The following is a 20320-nucleotide window of genomic DNA, read 5'->3' on the forward strand; positions in this document are numbered from 1 at the left end:
TGTTAGATCTGATCCTGTGCAGCTGTTCTCATACATTGTATAACAACACTAAAGAAAGAAGCAGCAGCAACACATTTTGCTGTTTAAAAACATATCCTCTGCTAGCTGTTGACTTAGGCCCACCTGAGTCAGCTGTGAAATATCCGTAGCATTTAAACGTGTTGTTTGAGCAAGGATATTGTTATTCCTGGAGGAAGTGAGAGTTTTAGATACACAAAAGGAAAGCCACTGAAAGTAATGTCTTTAGGAGGAATGTGTCTTGCTTAAAGGATGGAAAAATCATACGAAATCAGTTCTTCTAAACAAGCTGCTTTTGGATGAATTGATGAACAGAAAGAGATGTGGACACTTGGTTTACATTTCAGAAAGCTCATCTTATATAATATACAAGTAATGTCATCACTGCTTTGTGGTTATGCGATATTTATTCTGCAATAGTGGAGTGCTTACAGTGCTGTGGTCTTCATATCCTGAAAAACACAGAGACATCAAGAAACCTGACAGATAGGCTTTTATGGAAGCATTACTTGTGAGCTGAGTATGCTGCTTTTCAGTGCAAGAGAAATTAAAAACGCTGTAGCTTGAGTAAAGTAGCCTTATATCCAGGAAATGACTGGAGTTAAGAGCTTTGCAATTAAACTGAGTGTACTTGGGCTTGATAGATTTAAATGAAGGTCATTTTGCTATTGATTGTTTTTTGAGGCATTACAAATAAGCTGATTGTAACATACTGTAGTAGTCGTTGTAGTCATCACCTTTGTCCAACTCCATCTTGACAACAGTTCCTGCAGAATATTTTGGAAAAATTCAGAGAACTGCAAAAAAAAGTTACTTTGTATTTTACTGTCCTACAAGTAAAATACTTTAAAATGCTGGATGTGTTCATACTGGCATGTCATACAAAATGTCACCTTGCACTATGTGTTTAACAACTGAAGCTTGCTTGGATAAGGGAGAAGAAAGGCAAGCAGATTTGGGGATAAATAGAATGATTGTTTTGTTGTTGTTTGCTTTTGCCACATTCATTACTTGTCATCTAAACATGCACACCCAAATATTCATTAAAACGTCCAGAAATCTCCATTCTAATTTCTTCCAAATGGGACTAAAATTGTTTCGAAAGGCATTGTTCTTCTCACTGGCTTTTTCAGTCATAGGCTGGACCCAGTGGAAATGGCTCCTTCAGACTCCTTTGTGGTTAGTTCTGAGCAATTAGCAGCAACTGTGCTTGTTTCCTGGCTACTCTGACAATACAAAGGAGAACTTGATGCACAAAGCCTGTTAACATTTGGAAGCTGAGAGGCTGAGGCAAACTGTTGAGCTGGCCTTCCATAGCATAGCCCTTGCTCTCAGCTCGCAGCTGCTCTGGGACTTAAAGCACAGAGCTTGGAAAGGGACACAGCCAGTGCTGGGAAAATTGCCACTTCTGCACTGCTGAAAGTTAAAGCAAAAGAAAGTCTTTTTTTCCCCACTTAATTTAAACATCTCTAATTTGAGCTACCAGATGATGGGCCTTCACATCCTTGCCTAGTAGATCAATAGTGATTAGAGGAATGTCTTCTGATCTTATGTATTTGTTGAGCTAGAAGCATCTGATCATTGTAAAACTTTAAACAAACCTCTTAAAACTCACTGTGCCACAGGTCTTACAGACTTCCAGTCCCCCTCTTACACTCTTACAGGTGTAACTTCTAACACACATACAGACTACTCAGCTGCTAGCAGCCCAGCTATTAATCCCTGTTTGCATCTGTCTCTATGCCGTCTCTTGTGTGTAATGCTCTACATTAAAGTTCCACAAGACAGGCATAAAAATGATTTAATAACTGTTATTACTTATATGTACCAACTGTTTTAAAAAATGTATTTGAAGAACAACATCTGTGCTTATTACACTTCTGTCAGCATTTGATAAGTATGTTTTTCATAATATATAGCTACTTCAGTCCCAGAAAACTTTTAGTAAAATAAATTATCTTGCATTAAAAACTGTGTTTTCTGTATCATTGTGCAGGATTTGTTTGGCTGATAGCTTCAAACTGGGCCTTAAATAATTATTATTTTCATGAAATGCAAAAACTTCGTATTAATTTTAAATGAGATTCTTATATATGCAGAAGTTGCCTAGCTTGTTGTGATTTTAATACAACACCTGTAGTATTTGTTCAAAAGCAATATCTATTTAGAAAATGCAACATAGCATTTTAGATTCTGGATAAAGCTGTTTTGAGTGTGATCAACAGTGAAAGCTGCTCATATTAGTGAAGTGCTGTGTATTGTCTTCTGGCCTTATTATTCAGGTTTTTTATTCCTACTACTATTTTTGAAGAAGGAAATCACAGAATCATTGAGATTGGAAAAGACCTCTAAGATCATCTAGTCCAACTGTCCACCTACCACCACTATTGCCCACTAAAGCGTGTCTTAAGTACCACATCTACTCATTTCTTGAACACCCCCAGAGACAACAACTCCACTACTTACCAGTGAGGGCAGCCCATTCCAGTCCCTGACTGTTCTTTCAGAGTTTTTTTCTAATGGTAGGTTGGAACTGGTAGTTTTTATATCTCAAAAACAAAACTAAAACAAACAAGCAAAAAGTTGCCATGACAAGACAGCAGATGTCCATTCCTAGGCCATCCAGGCATAAGAAGACTGCCTTTTGTTGTGTTATATTCCAGTTATTGTGTGCATTTCAGTACCTTCTTCAACTACTCTTGAATCATCAAGTGATAAGGACAACCTGCTTTGCTTTTGTTGGAAGCAAACTAAAAGCAACAGCCCCATATACTGCAGGTAAGGAGACAGAGAATTCCCAGCAGAAGCGAGGAGCAAGCTAGCTGTCGTCACTAAGAGATGCCCGTTTTTTTTTCCTATATGGGTTTCTGAATGTAGACGGATGTCTGCTTTTGCAGCTGCTTCACATATGCCCCTGCTTGATCTAGCCGAAAACACTGTGTATATCTTCTCTACCCCTTGCAGAGACTTAGAACTCAATTTCCTAAACCACTTGTGATGTGTGGTGAGCATGGAATCCAGACACATCAGAGATGCTTCCCAAGTGCCTCCTTCCAGGTCTAGGTTGCTAATTAGGAGCCTACTGGCAATCTGTTTTCCCTCCTTCCCCCATGCTTTGATTGCTTGTAACTTTCTGTGATATTTGATTGGTGCTTGGGCCGAATTTCTCTGGGTGACACGTAAACAGAAATAATACCACTGGATTCTATAAATATTTATTATGCCTGATTCTGGCTTTGAAAATCCAAATACCATATGGTTATCTATAGTGGCATTCCTCACTCTTCCCACACTCTGCAGTGATTTAGTAAAGGGAATAAATATATGTTTGAAATATGAAGTCTTATCCTGATAGCTCGCTTCATAATTTTGAGCACTTTCTTCACATACAGCTGAGTCCTACAGTCCTTTCTTGGGCACTGCTCCCATTGACATCATTTTGGGAACATTGCCTCAGCCAGGGGCTGTGAGAGACTGCAGAGCTTGATCCATGGGAAGTTATTTTGAAAGAAACAGTGCAGTCTGAACATTCACTGTGTTTTGCAAATGTCAGATGATTTGAGCTTGGGATGACAAGGAAAAATGGGTACAGTGGTACAATGTGGGGGACAGAGCACCTGAGCAAATACTTAACTTCTCTGTGCCCAGGTGTTTCTCCCAACTTCAGCTCTTGTGTTCTAAAGGCAGTAATTCCCCACCTTTCCTTCAGAGACTATAAGTAAAAGGGTCTTGTTTTGCTCGTGCTATGGTTTATTGCTTATAGCAGAATTATCTTCCAGGTCATATCTCAGTTTAGTCGTTTTTCTGTCTGGCTGTTATCTAACTGATAAATAGGGATCTGAGGAAATAATAATAAAAAAAAAAAAAAAAAAAAAAAAAAGCATCAGAAGGATTTCAAATGATGACACTTCATAAAATGACAGAATGGCTTGGGTTGGAAGGGACTTGGAAGCCTGCCTAGTCCTAACCCCCCTCCCATGTGCAGGGCTGCCCCCCAGCAGCTCAGCTTCCCAGGGCCCCGTCCAACCTGGCCTTGAGCGCCTACAGGGATGAGGCTCCACAGCTTCTCTGGACAGCTGTGCCAGTGCCTACATTTCTTTAAAGGAACAAAGACCAGTGAGTGAGGCTTGCTTCCCATATGCACACAGTAGTCTCAAGGTAAAGTGAAGCACGGGCTCCCAAGTCCTTAGAAGACAGTGATAGTTGAGGTTGCTTTGCTTGCCCTCTTTTGTTATTTTGCAGTGTCCAGGACTGTGGAATTTGTGCATGTGTGTGTCAAAGCACTGATGTTGTTTATAATGTGGGAAATGGGGAAGAAATGTGTTTTCAGTTTCATCTGATATAGAATGCATGCCTAAGGTTCTCTTCTAAATTGAGTTTTCTGTGCTGCTCTGATGAAAAGTGAAACTTTTGAAAGAGAAATTTGGATTACAGAGAAAGCCAGAGTAAGAGCTGGATTATATTTTTGAAGAACAAAACTGTTGCTTAAAAAGTTACGAACAGTGGTGTTGTTTTATTTGTTGTTGTTTTTGTTTTGTAATACTGTGTCAGCTGAAATATTTTGTTAAGCATTACATATTTAAATTAAAAATAATTGTTTTTACTTCATGTCCTTGCAATGTCCATCCACTTCTCGTTCCAGTATTGCTGTACGCAGCAGCGCGTAGTTTGGTGCACTCAAATGTAAAACTACTGTGACTAAAGCTTTTTCAAATCATCTGCTAACAAACAATAGCTTGTATTTAACATACTGTAGTACTGTGTGAACTAACCTAACCCTTTTTCTCCTACTGAGAAGGAAATAATTTCAGGATACCCCCTGCCTTATACAGTGAGTATAAACTGAAACAAGATCAAGATGAACAAGCCCCCATTTTAGATTTATCCCACTTACCACTTGTTTATCACATCCTTAATAGCTGTGGCCTGTAAAGAATTTCTGCTTCTAACCCCAGACCTAGCATGTATCTGTAAAGCCTGGGGTTGTTACATGTTAGTGAGGTGCTCATCTGCACTAACGCTTTCTGGGTTAGGTGAGCAAGTATCCTGTTCTCCATGGCTAAATGCGCTGTTGAGACAACTCTTGAGGCACAATTTAGAAGGTGATAAATCTTCTGCTAGATACAGTTTATGTTTTGTTGTTTCCTCTAACAATTATTTTAAATCTTTTCAGCATAGTTTTTGAACGTCATCTAACTTTTAAACTTAAACTGACTTTTGACAAATGCCATTTGCATAGTTTTTCTGTAATGTTATATCTTACCTTTTGCAGAAGAAATACATTTCTTTTTAGCAATCGTGCCACAAAGTACTTTTAAGATATTTTTACTTATGTTCTTGAAGACCTCACGGTGCTCACCTGTGAGTTGGTAGAGAGATTCACCAAGTTAGTCTTTTTTGTCTAAGTTTTTCTGGAGATGGTCTCCATATGCCTGAAGCACTTAGACCAGTAATTACTTCCTCGCTTACTGGCTTTTCTCAAAGCTGTTCGTATTAAAACAAAAGAAATAAAACCACCTATCATAGAAGATATAAACATTCACTAAAATAACTTGATTTGTTTTGAGCAGATTTAAGAGATTTTCTAGTTCTTAATTCCCCATTTTTCTGTTTAAGCAATTATCGTAATGGTAACATAAATAATCTCTGCCTAAAATAATTATTGCAATCATGACTTTTCTCTAGAGTACATCACTGTAATATGCTAAGAAAGGTATTTCCTCTGCGTTGATTGCAGCTATTTTCACACCTTCTTTTTAAACAACACTAAAAGCAGCAGTGTGAATTCTCGAGGTGTCTGAACACACAGTCCTTAAGCAACCCTGTAGTCTTCAAGGGTATATCTCACAAAAGTAAACATCAGGAAACCAAAGCATAAACTGATTCTTAGCAACATAAAAAAGATGTATCTAGTAGGTTATTTCAATAATTTTAAACTGTCTAATTTATTGAGAATTTAGAGATTGAAAATGCGAGATGGACATCATTCCAGGTAGCCAAGAGGAAAATCATGTTGCTCGTTGTTCAAATAGAGCACTTCTATCGTCTGTTAATCCTCTGCATGGATATGCTAAAAGTCAAGAAGTCACTCACAGGAAGCATGACAGTTTTCTTTCCTTTCCAGCCTCTTGTGCACATACAAAAAACTCTGGTATGCAAACATCCTGGAGACAGTTATCTTGCAAATAAACCATCTTTTAATTCTGTGATACACCTGTGGTAAATCTCAGGTCTGACCATGAGTAGATGACAAGTGCATCAGCATTATTAATTACAGGATCCTTTGCAAATAGGCATCCTCATTTGTGAATAGACATTCTCGTTTGTCTGTCTGTCTATCTATTCATCTATCCATTTATTTCCTGCTTACTGATAGATCAAATATTTAAATCTATCTCCACGTGTTTGCCAGTGGTCTTCACTTCCCACTGGACACTCTACTTCATAGACGTTTGCGATGATGACAAGATTGCATTCAAATTTCAACCACTTTGTGGAGTTTGGCAATAAAGTTTTGAAGAGTTTCTCCTTTCCTTTTTTTCCTTTTCCTTTCCCTTTTTTCTCTTTTTTTATAAAGGAAGGAGTGAACAGGAAGGTGCTCTTGGACTGTGGGAACAGTAAAAATCAAACAATTTAACATTTAAAAGCATCAATATAACATCGCCCAAGTGCCTGAGTCCCTTTAGGAAATGAGTTTGTAACTCAATAATCCTTCCGGCTTTTCATTGTTCTATGTATGATCTTTGTTATAAGTGCTAGGAATGTTACGGAATCAACTACCTACTTCTAATTTTCCAAATGAAAGTATTAACTAAATCTACTTCTACTGCAGTATTTCAGAAGCCAAGTATCTACTATTCATTACCCTTGTTCATTTTCTTGACAAAAATAACAATCCACTTTTTTGAACGTAGACTTCCCTTAGTCTTATGCTTCCTAATATGTCTGTTCCTAATAAATTAACAATTTTACTTTATTTATTGTTCTTATTGTCATGCTCACATAAAAATATAAATAGGAAATTCTACTGGAGCAAAGTCCATGTAAAATGTTTTCTCTTGAGCTGTGCTGTAGCTAAGCATCATAGAAACTTCATAGTTGTTGCTTTTTCCTAAAACACATCATGGAGCACTGACCTTTGTGTTGTGGCTTTTGTATCTGTTATGTCTTTTATTTTCTAAGAAAGAGTCAACTTTGAAATATGCCCCATTTGGAAAAGCCCTTCAAGCAGATCTTGAAGCATCTATGTATCAGCTTGCGTAAAGGTAATTTCTACACATTGTAGTGTTTATCTAACAGTAGACCAAATCTCTATTTAGAAGCCACGCCAAATTCTTCTATAAGGTTACTTTCCAATGCATCCAACCCTGTGGGTAGCTTTTGGGAAACAGGATTATTTAATACCCCATGAAAAAGTGGGGATTAATCCATGCTTAATCCATGCTTCCAGTCTTAAAGGTAGATCACCTGAGAAATTTGGATCAAAATGCAAATTCAAATTTTTCACCTTAGGACTATCTCTTATTATACTCCCTTTGTAATACTGCATGTTTTATTCAGAACAGAACTTGGGCAAGTAAATCAGTTTAGGAATGGGAAGTACTGAGTTTAGCATGGCGCTGTAAATCTGTAATTTTGGGGCCAATTAAGATTTCAGTTTCCAGATGGAATGTCTATATCCATAATTTTGAAAACCTAGCCACTTCTTTGTAACTCTGTTTGAAAAACATGAATATTTTTTATTTTCTAATATACTTTTTTTTTTTTGGTGGTGGTGGTTTTTTGTGGTTTTTTGTTGTTGTTGTTGTTGTTTTGTTTTTTGTTTGGTTTTTTTTTTGCCTGTAAGAAGGTGTATGGTATTAGATAAACTTAGATGAATGTACCAGAGAATTGTATGTTTCAGTATATTTTCAGTAAGAAATTATATATGGTCTTTCTTTTCCACGCTGTATCATTTTGTTTTTCTGAGATAATCTTTTTCGTATTTTTTCCTTCTATTGCCAAATTTAAAATAAAAAATACAGACAAAAGAATCAGATGGCAAAAACAGGATGGAATAAGATGGGAGTAGAATAGAACAGAAGTAGATTTAGTTCAGTTGGAAGGGACCTTTGAAGATCATCTGTTCTAACAGACTATGCATTTCAGGGCTAATCATAAGTTAAAGCCTCTTATTAAAGGTATTATGCAGATGTGTCTTGAGTAAAGACAGACATGGGGGCATCAACCGCCTCACTAGAAATATTCACATATAACATTGAAGTGAAAGGATTTTGAAATCACGGTGTTTGTTTTTTTTCTCCTGGCTTCTAACCTTTAAGAGTGAACTTGCCACACCTTTCATCCTTGTAGCAATGAGGGCTGAAAATGGATATGTATATTCTTTGTGAGGGAAAGCTGGTGAATCTCACATTTGGCTTCACAATGTGGGAAAAAAAAAAATAAAAAAAAAAATAAATAGGATGCACAGTAATGTTTAAGCTGTGAAAGACCCTTTTCCAACACTAATCATGCAACTGCTTCTCAGTCTTAATGTGGAAATAGTTTTTAACTTCCACTCTCATATACTAGAGTGATATCTGTGCTCTGAGAATGAGACAAGAAACTACTAGATACCTAATTCATTAAATTGCATGTAATCAAGCTTCCATTGTAGAAATGGCAGTACAGTTTTAATATTTGCTCCATATTGCTGCAAACCACAGTGTAATCTATCTTCTTCTCCATCTGTCATCTCTTCTTCCCTCCCCTCCCATTCTCACTGTAGAGACATGGAATTTCTTTTTTCTGCTTCAGCATGTGAAAGCTACTTTGGTTTCATTTTATTTATTTGCTGTCATCTTGCAGCTTGAACGTATGTATGTTTGCCATCAGACTGCATCTCCCTGCTGTGTGATGACATTGGCAAGTGACTGCACTACCAAAAGATTCATTGCTATAGCAGATGCAGTTCTGAACTAACAATTAAATCGGCTGTTACTCTTAAATTGAAAATTTTAAGTCAGTCAAGAGTCAGTCAGTGGATAGAGCATCTGAATGCAAAAAACAGGGATAAGAGGTCATGCAGTGATACAAAAAGCCTGGTATAATTCAAAGGCAAAAGAATGGATTTTTTGATTCTGTAATAGAATTTTTTCACATTCATTCAACAGTTGTCTTCTAGCTGATAACATTTGAGTAAAATACTGATTAGCTGTGTATCTCAAGCATGTTCATCATGATATATTAATTGTGAGAGCCTCACCGTATTCTAGTTCTAAAAAAAACATTTGAAGTGTAATTAGACAGGATCTTTCCTGTTTCTTTAGAGCTCTGTAAATACTCAGAATGATTCAAAAACTCAGAGAAATACAGTAGATATGAAAAGAAGAAATGCACAGAAAATTTTAGTAGGCTTAGTCTCTACTGAAAAACAAGATTGTTATAAAGAGTTCTGGGCAAATAGTGACGTAATGTGAAAGTGTAGTAGTGTAAATTAGTGAATAATTAAACACACACACACACACACACACACAAAAAAAAAAAAAAAAAAAAAGAAGAAAGGGTGAGATTTCTTTTTCACAGTGTTTGTGACATGACTAAATGTTCTGTGCTGACTCTTCCAGGCAGCCAATAAATATTCTTTTCCATATGCACATGATGAGAAAAATGGAGCAGAGGTTAACACCCCCAGTTCACCAGGGACTCATGTAGCCTCTGCACACTGTCAGAATGCAAAGGAATATATACAGTTATTGTGAAATATGGAATTATGTCAACACTGAGAAGCCAAGATTTCCCTTCATGGGCTATCATCTAAAGGAAAAGACATGGGAGGATAGAATAGGGTGCATGGTTTGATGCTCACATCTGCTCCAGTTCAGTGCAGCTACAAATCAGGCTGCTTTGCCCTCATGTTTCTTTTCTAATCTTGACCAATAATTTATAACTGGTATAAGCTGATGATCTGGCTCTCTCTTTCCACAGCAAAATGAGTGAATCAGGAACTGTATCATCCTACTTTTTACTGTCCAAGAGATGACAAACATCTGAAAGACAAAGATCTCTATTAATTTTTAATGCTGTCTCTGAAACATCCACCTAATCCATCTGTTCTCTTTATTTCTGGTATGTCTTTAGTGATGGAACACAAAGTGTTCTGAAGCCCTGCCTCAGTTCTGTGTCACTTTTGACATCAGTCCCAAGCTTTATGACATGTTTCCTACAATGGGAAACAGATTCAGAGACTGATGCTATAAGGTGAAATTACTTAATTGATTCACTTACTCTACATGCTGATCTCAATGACTTAAAATCAAGAGTGAATAAATTGTACAGTACGCAGCAGAATAACAAAGCCTGTGGATTCCCGTGGATTTGTCTTTCTGGATCTTTTGTGTTATCACATAACACATTCACTTGCACACCTTATGTCAAGTTGTAAACCTTGTTCTTTCTGAAACAAATGGAGCTAAACATTCCTAAAATAATCCATATGAGCTGAGATGCAGCTTTGTTTGTTGCAAGCAGTATCAAGATTTTTTACCTTTCCCCAGGTCTGTACTCTGGCTCAGAGACTCAGACCTTGGGAAGGAGTTCTGCATCAGAAGTAAAACATATGCTGCCTCATCCCTTTTGAACTCCTTCCTCATTATTGACCAAACCTTCTATCCCACCTATTCCTTCAGTCCTGTTTCCTCTATGGGACTTGCTCTGATAATGTTGATTAGGGGCACTTTTTGCACCATTCACACTCTTCTTACTGGGAGCACTTCAAATTCTAAGCAGGTTTTTCACAGCATGACCTTCAATTTTGTGTATGTCTGCAATATGCTGATTGCAACCTGTTTAACAGAGAATGTTAATATACTAACCTTGTGAGGAGTGTTAAGGAAAAAAAAAAAAAAAAAAAAGAAACTCTTAATAATGGTCATAGATGCACCTCAGATAAAAACAAACAGAAAGAGCAAAATAAGGAATTGTAAGATATGGAAATGTAAATAAAACAAGTAATTTTAATTTTTGGTAGAAACTGCAACACGCATTCAGTCAGCAACTCAGTGAGGTTAAAGGCGAATTAAAGTTGAGCAGGAATATTTTTAATAATGTGATGAGAAAATCTATTTCTCTGTTTCTAACTAAAAGCTATGGTACTACTGAAAAGTGGATATTTATTGCTTAATAAAAATTCTAAGAATGTGCTATGATGCTCTGGATACTTTGCCCTAAGAGTAACCTGATTCATGTAATGCAGGTACCACAAACTAAAACAAGAAGCAACAAGTCTACAAGCATCATGGAACAAAGGAAGGGAGTAATGATAGATCAGTCTCTCTAGGTTTTATAGCTTGGATATGTTTTCCTTGTCAACTGCAATTAAGAGGAAATTTTCTCTGCATATGGACAATTGTATGATTTCTGCTGCAAGATTCTAGTGCTTCTGAAGCGCACTTCATGGTATCATATTGATATGATGGCCTAGGCTGGATCAGCAGTTCCTTAAGATCCTCTCAGAAGTCACCTCCGTTCCATAGAAAACTTTTTGCCCTACTGTTTTTGTGAGGTTATTGTGTTGTTTGTTTCATATCACCCCATCTGCTTATTTTCTTATTTTCTTTTCAGCTAAATTAATTTCAGCTAACTTTTCTCATGCCTTTTAATTTAGGGATTCAAAGGAAACAAACATCTGATAGAGGGTATTTTATGGCCTGTGTTGTTCAAGCTCTTGAACTGTGAGTCTGTTGTCAATGTTTTTCTTGGCACAGCCTGGCCTCCTGCAGTACAGTGGTAGCTGAGAGCAATACAGTGGTAAAGTCACCAGTAGTCAGATGTGAGCCAGTCTTTGTTTTCATTTGGAGAGCAATCAGCATTGCAGTTAGCATCCAGAATCTTTCTAGGATTCATGCTTAACCATTTAGCTTTGTATTTTATTTTATTTTATTTTATTTTATTTTATTTTATTTTATTTTATTTTATTTTATTGTTGCATTTTGTTCATGAATAAATCATTTAGGGGTGATGGATCTGAATGATCTTTTAAGATCCCTTTCAAACCAAGCCATGCTATGATGCTAGACCTCAAAATGTGAGTTGGCTTGTGAAACACAAGATTTAAGCTCAAGGAAGGGAGGTTTAGATTGGAGGTTAGGGTGAATTTCTTCACAGGGTGATGAGGTGCTGGAACAGAGAGACTGTGGATGCTCCACCCATGAATGTGTTCAAGACCAGGTTGGATTGGGCTCTGGGCAACCTGGTCTAGTATGAAATCCAGAGGTTGGTGGCCAGACTGTAGCAAGGGGGTTGTTCCCTTCCAACACAAGCCATTCTGTGATTGTAATGCAGGGAATCTGTCTTCTCCCCTCCCATATAAATGTAGAACATTAGTCACCTGGGAACTGTTTTGTGTGCTTCATGTTAAGAAAAATAAGTTACAACTCTGGACATCAGTATATTTAGTTTGACATTCATTTCTAGAATTTCACAGAAGTGCACCAAATTTAAATAAAGATGTTACTTCTGGCCAGTTTCAATGGAAATCAACTGGATTTTTGTCTATATTGGGATTGGGATTATCTCACAGTGGCAGAGGTGAAGGTGATCTTGTTCTCTTCTGTCCAGTCTTTGTGGATGTTCCCATCCCTGCCACTTGACAGGGATAGCACTTGGATATTTTTGAATTAGGAATAGGTAAGTGGGTGCAGATGGGTCCTCTATGCTCTCAGTGAAATGTTTTGGGCACTCCAGCTTGAACCGCAGCATTTGCTAGTGGCTGAGTGCCTTTATTCTGTATTGAGGATAATCTGGCTCTGTAGAATGACAGTAATTTACCATGTCACTTGCCATAATAGAGGGAAGTATCTACAGCTCACTGAAAAAAATTGGATGTGTCTTTTATTTTCTGTGAGTGCATTATATGCTGGCTCTAGAATGAAATAAAAAGCAGTATGAAATGATGATCTGTTTGTCCTCCAACCAGTGAAAGCTGCAAAGAGCAAAATGTGTTGAAATAATAGCACGGAATGTCAGCCTCTTTTCAGCCCTTTCTTTTAATCAGGAGTATTGTGGAACATATCTGTATGTCTTTCCATAAACAGCTAGCTGTCATTCACCACATATTTATGAGAGTTATGGACAGAGTGATTTAATTGTGAGTGTTTTGCAGTGATCAGTGATTCCTGAATTAGTGCATTGGACAAATCCATATACAGTATGTGTATAAATGAGAAGCAAGGGAGGAATGTACATTCTTGTGATAGAAAGTCTCTTTTAAGAACCCAGAGTAAAATAATCCTACAGCTGAAGCGTCCTCTGCTCTCTTCAGCTCATTTTGGCTCTGCCCCTGTTCAGGATCGTGTTCCCATTCTGACCTGAAATAATTTGTCCTGTGGATTGACTTGTCATTCCCACAGCCTTCAGGGGCTGGCACGTGCTTCACCATGGGTGTGGATGGGAATGTTCTCACTTCCTCCTTGGCTGTGCAGCTTCAGCTCTGCTGCACGGTTAGAACTGCAGGACACGGGCAAAGCAAGCTTTATGTTGTACTGTCACGAGTCTGGCAGTAGCACAAATGAGTGCTTTGCGTGATAGCTGCTAAATCCCTGCTAAATTTTATGCTTTGTGTGTGCTGCCTGGGGCAACCTGGAATTTGCCCTTTCCTAGAGGATCAGTGATGATGAACAAGAAACAGAGGGTGCTTTAAAAAAGAAAACTTGGCATAAACTGGCTTTTTACAAATTGCACATATCCATAATGTTTTAATTTTGAATGGCTTGTGCAAGCAGTGACATACCAAAATCTTGCCATGTGCATTTAGTTTCAAGTAGCTATGCTCCTTCTGCATGTGCAGCAGTATTTGGAAAGCAAATGTTTGGTTAATATGTGGTTAAGCACTTTTGCAATACAGAAAGTGTTCTTCCTTGCAAGCTGTCTGTCCTGAGAAAGTGAAGTGTACTTTTGGTTTTTGAATTCATGCAAATGTCATTTGTAAGCAGTGATTAAGATTTTACAAATACTTCAGGAGCCTTTTGAACCTGTATGTTGGGTTGGTCAATGCATGATAAATATTTTCATAATTACCTCTCTCTGCATTTTTGCTTCCCTCTTCCTCTCAGTTTTTTACTTTTCATGGCCAAAATTCTCTCAAAATGCAATTGCAGGTATCTTGGATAAAACATGTGGCGTTTGACAGCTATATTAAGGAAGCAGAGGATTAAGAGTGGTCATGCACAGCCCTGTGGACATTAATATTAATATGACAGTAAATCCCTATTTTGCTTTTCTGATGTTCCTTGCCTTCAGTTTGTGGGTGAGCCTGAGGTAAGGAAAGGACTAACCACACTTAGCAAACTGTGTAGTTTGCCCTGAGGATCATATCTAAGCTGCCTTTGGAACCAACTTCAGATCTGACTTGCCATTTGAACTGGCAGGAATGAGTCACACCAGCTTGAATAATGACTGTTGAGCGCCATGTGTCCAGAGAGCTGTTGGCTGTGTCTGCTATGGGGTCCACAATCCTTGGATCCTGACAGGTTGTGTTTGGATCCCTGAACAGTGGAATTACAGAGGCAGACATTTCATCCTAAGTTCAAAGGCAGAGGGGACAAGAGGCCTCTTTCAGTTGTTCCTAGCTGCAACCATTATTGAGATCCAGTTCCAAAAGCAAGCACATATATAAGGCAATCTGATTTCTTGTCTTTGGCATCCTCAGTTCCCACAATTTTTTGGGTCACAGAGAGGATACTGCTGATAAACAGCTGAATTTGCTCCTTCACAGTACAGCTTGTACTGTAGACTAGCAGTCTTCAGTTTTCAGGGACTGTGCTTGTGATTCTTGGGTTTGATTTACCTCCAACCTAGTTTATGATGAAACCAATGAGAACTGTGCTGTACACATCTGTGGTGATGAATTAATTACTCCTTAATATGAGATCCACTTTAAAATGTTAGATATCTCACAAGAACCAAACAAGATGAATGGAAAGTTTTAGACACTATGCATCTCTTCCTTAATTTATCACTTATAAATTCTTAATACATTACCTAACCTACGTTTCCTAGTTTTATGAACTCAGTTCATTAGAGGGCAGACAGCTACTATCAAAAACCCCTGAGGGAACTGAAAGAGTCATGGAATCACAGGGCTTGGAAGAGACCTCCAGGGGTCGTCAAGTCCATGCCTTCCCCTCTGCTGAAGAATGTTCCATACAGTAGGTTGTGCAGCATGCAGTTATTGGCTTTGGAGGAACTTGTAAAATTATGGCAAAAAATATTTTTGAGTTTTTTTTGTTTTTTTTTTTTAAAGTATTCAGTATGAAATCTGGCTTTTTACTAGGCTTTGTTAGGATTGTTGGCATTATCATTTAACATAAAATTAACATTAAATTATGTTGCAGATAGATACGGAGCTAATCTGAATTCTCTTTAAGACAGGTTTTTTCCCGACGTCTTTGTTTTTAACAAAATACTACATATTTAAAGTTCAAAGATTATTGGAATTCATTCTCTGTGTGAAGTTGTTATTTTGTTTTTTTTTCTCTTTGGTATTACGCATATTGCTTTCTACGTGTATTACTGTGTACTTTATTCTATTGAAGTCATTGCTTTTTTAATTCCAAATAACTCTGGTGCTGTGCTGCTTTTATTCTGCAAATCTGAAATAGCAAGGAAGGTACCCTTCCTAAGGAGCAAAATTGGACCTGACATTGCAGCAACAATAATTCACTGTTAATTAAAGCTTTGTGTATTCAGTTGAAAAAAATTAGTAATTCTAATTTGTGAGAAATTGTTATTCTGGAAAGTGGAGAAACATATAATTATTTTCAGAAAACCCAAATGCTATTTCAGGAGCATCGAGGAAGAATATATTGTTTAAATAATGCTCACTTTGGTCCTCCAATGCATTTGCATTCTCTCTGGCTGTGTGTGAAGTAAGAGAGCAGTTTTACGCTGCACGTCCATAGCATGACGTTGTCTCTGTTGACATGATAGAACAGTTTCACATAGCTGCAGAGCAACTCTTGCTATCCTAATCTTCGACATTGTTGTCTTAAAAATTGTGTAAGTTTCAGCCAGAGGTGTCTATTGCAATGAAACTCCCCGGGTAGTAAATTCTGTACTCTAAGCTGTTCTGTGCTCTGCCTATGCCTGGTTTTCCTCTGATTCTTGAAGCAATTAAAATGAACAGTTTCTCCAGGAGATCTCTGGAATTGGTTTGCGCTGTTCCTGGTTTAATCCCATCACAGGAGAGCCTCCTTTGGAGGGACAAGCACAGTGTGTAGGCTGTTATCAAATACGAAGTCTGACCATGTGTGAATGCGCAAATAAAGTGAACAACTTGTGGAATTATTGCAGTATTTACCTTTTTCCTTTTTTGTCCTGCCAGAGATAACAAATGGGAATAACTGATTTTTGGTTTAGCTGATGTTATGAAAAACTGGTTAGCAAATTGCTTGGGGTCAAATGAAGCAGCTTATTTCTCTGCTTTATAGAAGAACATGCATTTCTCCATTTTCAAGTGATCTTTTGTTTCCTCTTTAATTGTCACACTGAGGTCAATTTGCTTTCTTTTTCATGGGGAGCTGGGGACGGTGTGCATTTGTGAATGGTTCTGAATAAGCTATTCATTTGCAGGGTTTTTCCCTGTTCTGTGGTTAGTATCACTGCTCAGCCTCTCTATTGCCAGCCTGAGCTGCACATTACATCTTTCACAACAACACAACTTAATGATTTATTTTGAAAAATCAGAGGCACTTGGTTTGGGTTGGTGGAAAGAAATGTGAGCTGTGACAGAGGTGGTGCTCCTGCAGGGTCTCCTTGTTCTGGGGGTGCTAAAGGAGGAGGAGTACCCAGCCTGGCTCCGTGGGAGTACAGTGTGAGCAGGGAGAACCTGGTACAACTCCATAGTGCTGGTTATGAAGGCTTTTAACTTATTTGTAATGGAGTGGTTTGTCACGGTTTAAACGAAAATCCACCTGCGTCCGTGAAGATGATTGACTTGTGCCTTAAGTTCAGATGAGGTGCAAAACTAATTTTTATTGGGACCCCATTCCTGTGTACAGAAAAGTCCTGCATGTAGGATATCCTTTTTCAGTGCAGCACTGGCAAATTTATACTTTCCTATAACTAACTCTGCTTTCAGTTTTTTTGAACTTTTTCTAAAAAAAAAAAACAAACAAAAAAAAAACAAACAAAAAAACCACAACAACCATGTGATACTTTTCAGAATCAAGAATTCAGATTTTGTTGGCACATGTTTAGGAAAACAGCCTTAATAGGCGGCTTGTAGCATGGCAATTCGGATAAGCGCAGCTAATTCACTGTTATGGTTGTGAATCCCAGGTACATTGTTGTTGGGAGTTTGTTTTATTAAAAGCGTACTTTTCAGTACTTCCTGCCAAAGGAGATGCTGTAAAGTAAGTGCCTTGACGAGGTGATCTTCAGTGGCAGAACTGCAGCACTGCAGAATGAACTGACATGCCAAGACTGTGTTTTCTGTAACATTAAACAGATTGGCTGTCCTGTCATGCACCAGACAACTCCATGGCACATTTTCCTTGAAACAGCAGCACAGGAAAACATATAAGCAGTCCATTGAGGACTTAACCACCTCATTCTTTTACAAGCTTTGCTTATTTTTTTTCAGTTACTTAATTTTTTTCCCTGCTTCAGTAATACTTATGCTATTAATGAAACATTTTGAAGTTGCTTAGCTGCTAGAACGTGTGACTATTCCAGGTTGATCTATAACAGTAAAGAGCATCCAAGGAAGAATTTCTTGTTTGTAGAGTTGAAGTTATTTCCCTTCATCAGTGAGGAAATGCTGGGTCAGCAGTAGCGATGGCAAAAATGGAAGTGTAGGAACTTGGATTTAGATTAGCAGGCCAGCAAGATTCCTGATAGTGGTCATGTCCTAATCACATCAAGGGCTTTTTAGGTCCAGATCTACTAGCATGATGGCTAACTGAAGATGCTGCAGGTAACTCCTTCACACATAGCTTTTTTTTTCAGGCTTCATACTGCTAATGGCAAAGAAAGGGCAGAAGGGATAATATATATATATATATATATATATATATTTTGAACCTGTAAAATAAACTATCAAGGTTTTATACCTTGGTAGCAGGCGATGAAGATCTAGTCTACCTCAATCACCTAAACCCAAGGGGCTATACAGATGCCTCATCTGTCCTCAGAAATGATTATAGAAACAAAGGCCTAAAACACGTTAAAATCAGAACTGCATTAATGTCATGATTGGCAGGTACATAATGTACACTTTGAAATCATTAAAGTTGTAAAATCTCATTAATAAAAGCCAGAAGACTATGTATGTCCTCTCATTAATAAAAGTTAAAAGTTCAGTAAGTACTTGTATAAGCTTAACAAAACATTGCGCCACTAAACCTGAATCCAAGTTCTCCATTTTAAGAGTGAAACAATTTCAAACACTGCATCCAAAACCTTGAAGTTATATTTTCCAGCATAAACAATTAAATCTACCTAGCAGAATAGTGATACTCCCTCTGTAAACAAAAATGATCCAGAGGAGAAGAAAGATTTTCAAGGTGGGGAGCTAGCGCTTTCTCTTTACTTAATATTTAAATATTAGTACTTAAGTGCTCGTACTTAAATATTGAAAAAGATATTCAGAAGGTTTGATTGAGGAAAATACATTAACATATTAAAATGTTAACAAAATAAGGCACATTAAAACATTGCAGACCCTTCCAACCATGTCACCCCTCAGGGGTGACTGGAACTCCAGCTTGGTGGAGCTGGATGCTCTTGCCTGTGCCAATGGTGTCTACAAAGAGATTTGCATTTACACACATAGTACTCCTAGGAACTCATCTGAAATGTTTCTTGTATGTATTGCTCACCGCAAAATCAATTCAGACTTGGGTTAATCAAAATATGAAGTATCAGCAAAATATGATGATGTGAGCTCCCAGTGAATAACCACTTATTCTGTACTTCTGGGGAGCAAAAATAGCTCTGCCTAGAGTTCTTGGTCTTCCTCATATTCCCGGTATTCTGAATCTTTCTTACAACTGGGTTTTGGGGATTTTTTTTTTGCCTTGAGCTAACTTTCTGTTCCAACTGAAAATGTGCTTAGAAGTAACAAAGGTTTTTTTGTTCTTTTTTTTCTCTCTCTCTCTTTTTTTTTTTTTTTTTTTTTCATTCCATACAGTGTGAAAGGAGCTGATGCCGGCAACGTGATCAGACTATTTGTACCAGACATTGGGATGTTCATTGCGAGCCTGACAATATGGCTCCTCTGCCGCAACATGGTCCAGAAGGCAATAACCGAGGATGCAGTGCAGTGCAACGCGCAGTTTGAAAATGAGGAAATGGTATCAAATACTCATTTCTGTCTGTACTGCTTATATAATAGTGAGCTTTGTTGTTCTTGTTGGGAGTTGTGTGCTGAGTTAGTCTAATGAGCGTGGAATATGCTAAATGTACTTACTTGAAACTGAAAACTTAATTTTAAAGTGGAAAAGCTACTGTGGTTATTGCCTCAAGAAAACAGAGCAGAATATGAAAAATTGTAGATTTGCTACTGAATTTTTAAATTGTTTTGAATTAATGGGTAGTTGTGATGGCTGACCACCATGTGTTTCTTCACCAGGGCTTCTTCTCGTTAAGTCTGAAAAGGATTTTTGCTACCTACATTGCTCAGCCTTTTAGTTAGTACATGTTTCCAAACTTACTATTGAAGAACGGCAAAGTCTAAGTGATTATCAGAAATGACTCTTAGCAGAAGAGAGGAGAGACTGTGCATTATGTTCAGGGAGGGAATTATCTAAAAGTGTGTTTATGCAAACAGACGAGTAAGCTTGGTGATAGTTTTTGGGAATGACACAGCTGGAATTGTTGATGTGTTTGCTGTGTAGATCATGAACACAGAAAATTCCACATAAAGAGGAAAACAATTTTATAATATGAAAAGCCGCAATGGGAATTTAGCCCAGGGTGCAGAGAAATTCCCAGTACCAGTCTTGATGTGTTTTTTATCAGACTGTCTAGCATGCCTTGTATCTCATTTTCTGCTTTGTATTACATGTGGGTGAAATGTTTTTTTTTTTACCCTCAAAACTCCAGTTTTACAGGAGAAAGTTGCAAGTTGCTCACTGTGAATAGAAACTGCACTTTGAAAATGGGTAAAGCATTGAGGAGATCAGCTGCCCACTTTGGTGTTACTGTAGAGGGAGAAAAATCTCTATGTGATTCTCTGTTGTCTGGTTCATGTTGTTGCCAGAAGCTAGTTGAATTTCTAGCCCAAGAAAGATCAGTACTGAGTCTGTGCTTTACATCCAATTGC

General features: G+C 37.8%; 1 protein-coding gene across 7 annotated transcripts in view; it reads left to right on the forward strand.

Annotated features, from left to right (window-relative positions):
• Window positions 1-20320, forward strand: part of PIEZO2 (piezo type mechanosensitive ion channel component 2) — a 273784-nt gene that overhangs the window by 127494 nt on the left and 125970 nt on the right. For all 7 annotated transcript variants that reach the window (XM_032442625.1, XM_032442628.1, XM_032442629.1 and 4 more), the window contains exon 5: window positions 19187-19349. In XM_032442625.1, coding sequence (XP_032298516.1) covers window positions 19187-19349 — 163 coding nt within the window. The remainder of the gene's footprint in view (window positions 1-19186; window positions 19350-20320) is intronic.

This window comes from Coturnix japonica, chromosome 2 (assembly GCF_001577835.2).
Source record: "Coturnix japonica isolate 7356 chromosome 2, Coturnix japonica 2.1, whole genome shotgun sequence".
Taxonomy (NCBI): Eukaryota; Metazoa; Chordata; class Aves; order Galliformes; family Phasianidae; genus Coturnix; species Coturnix japonica.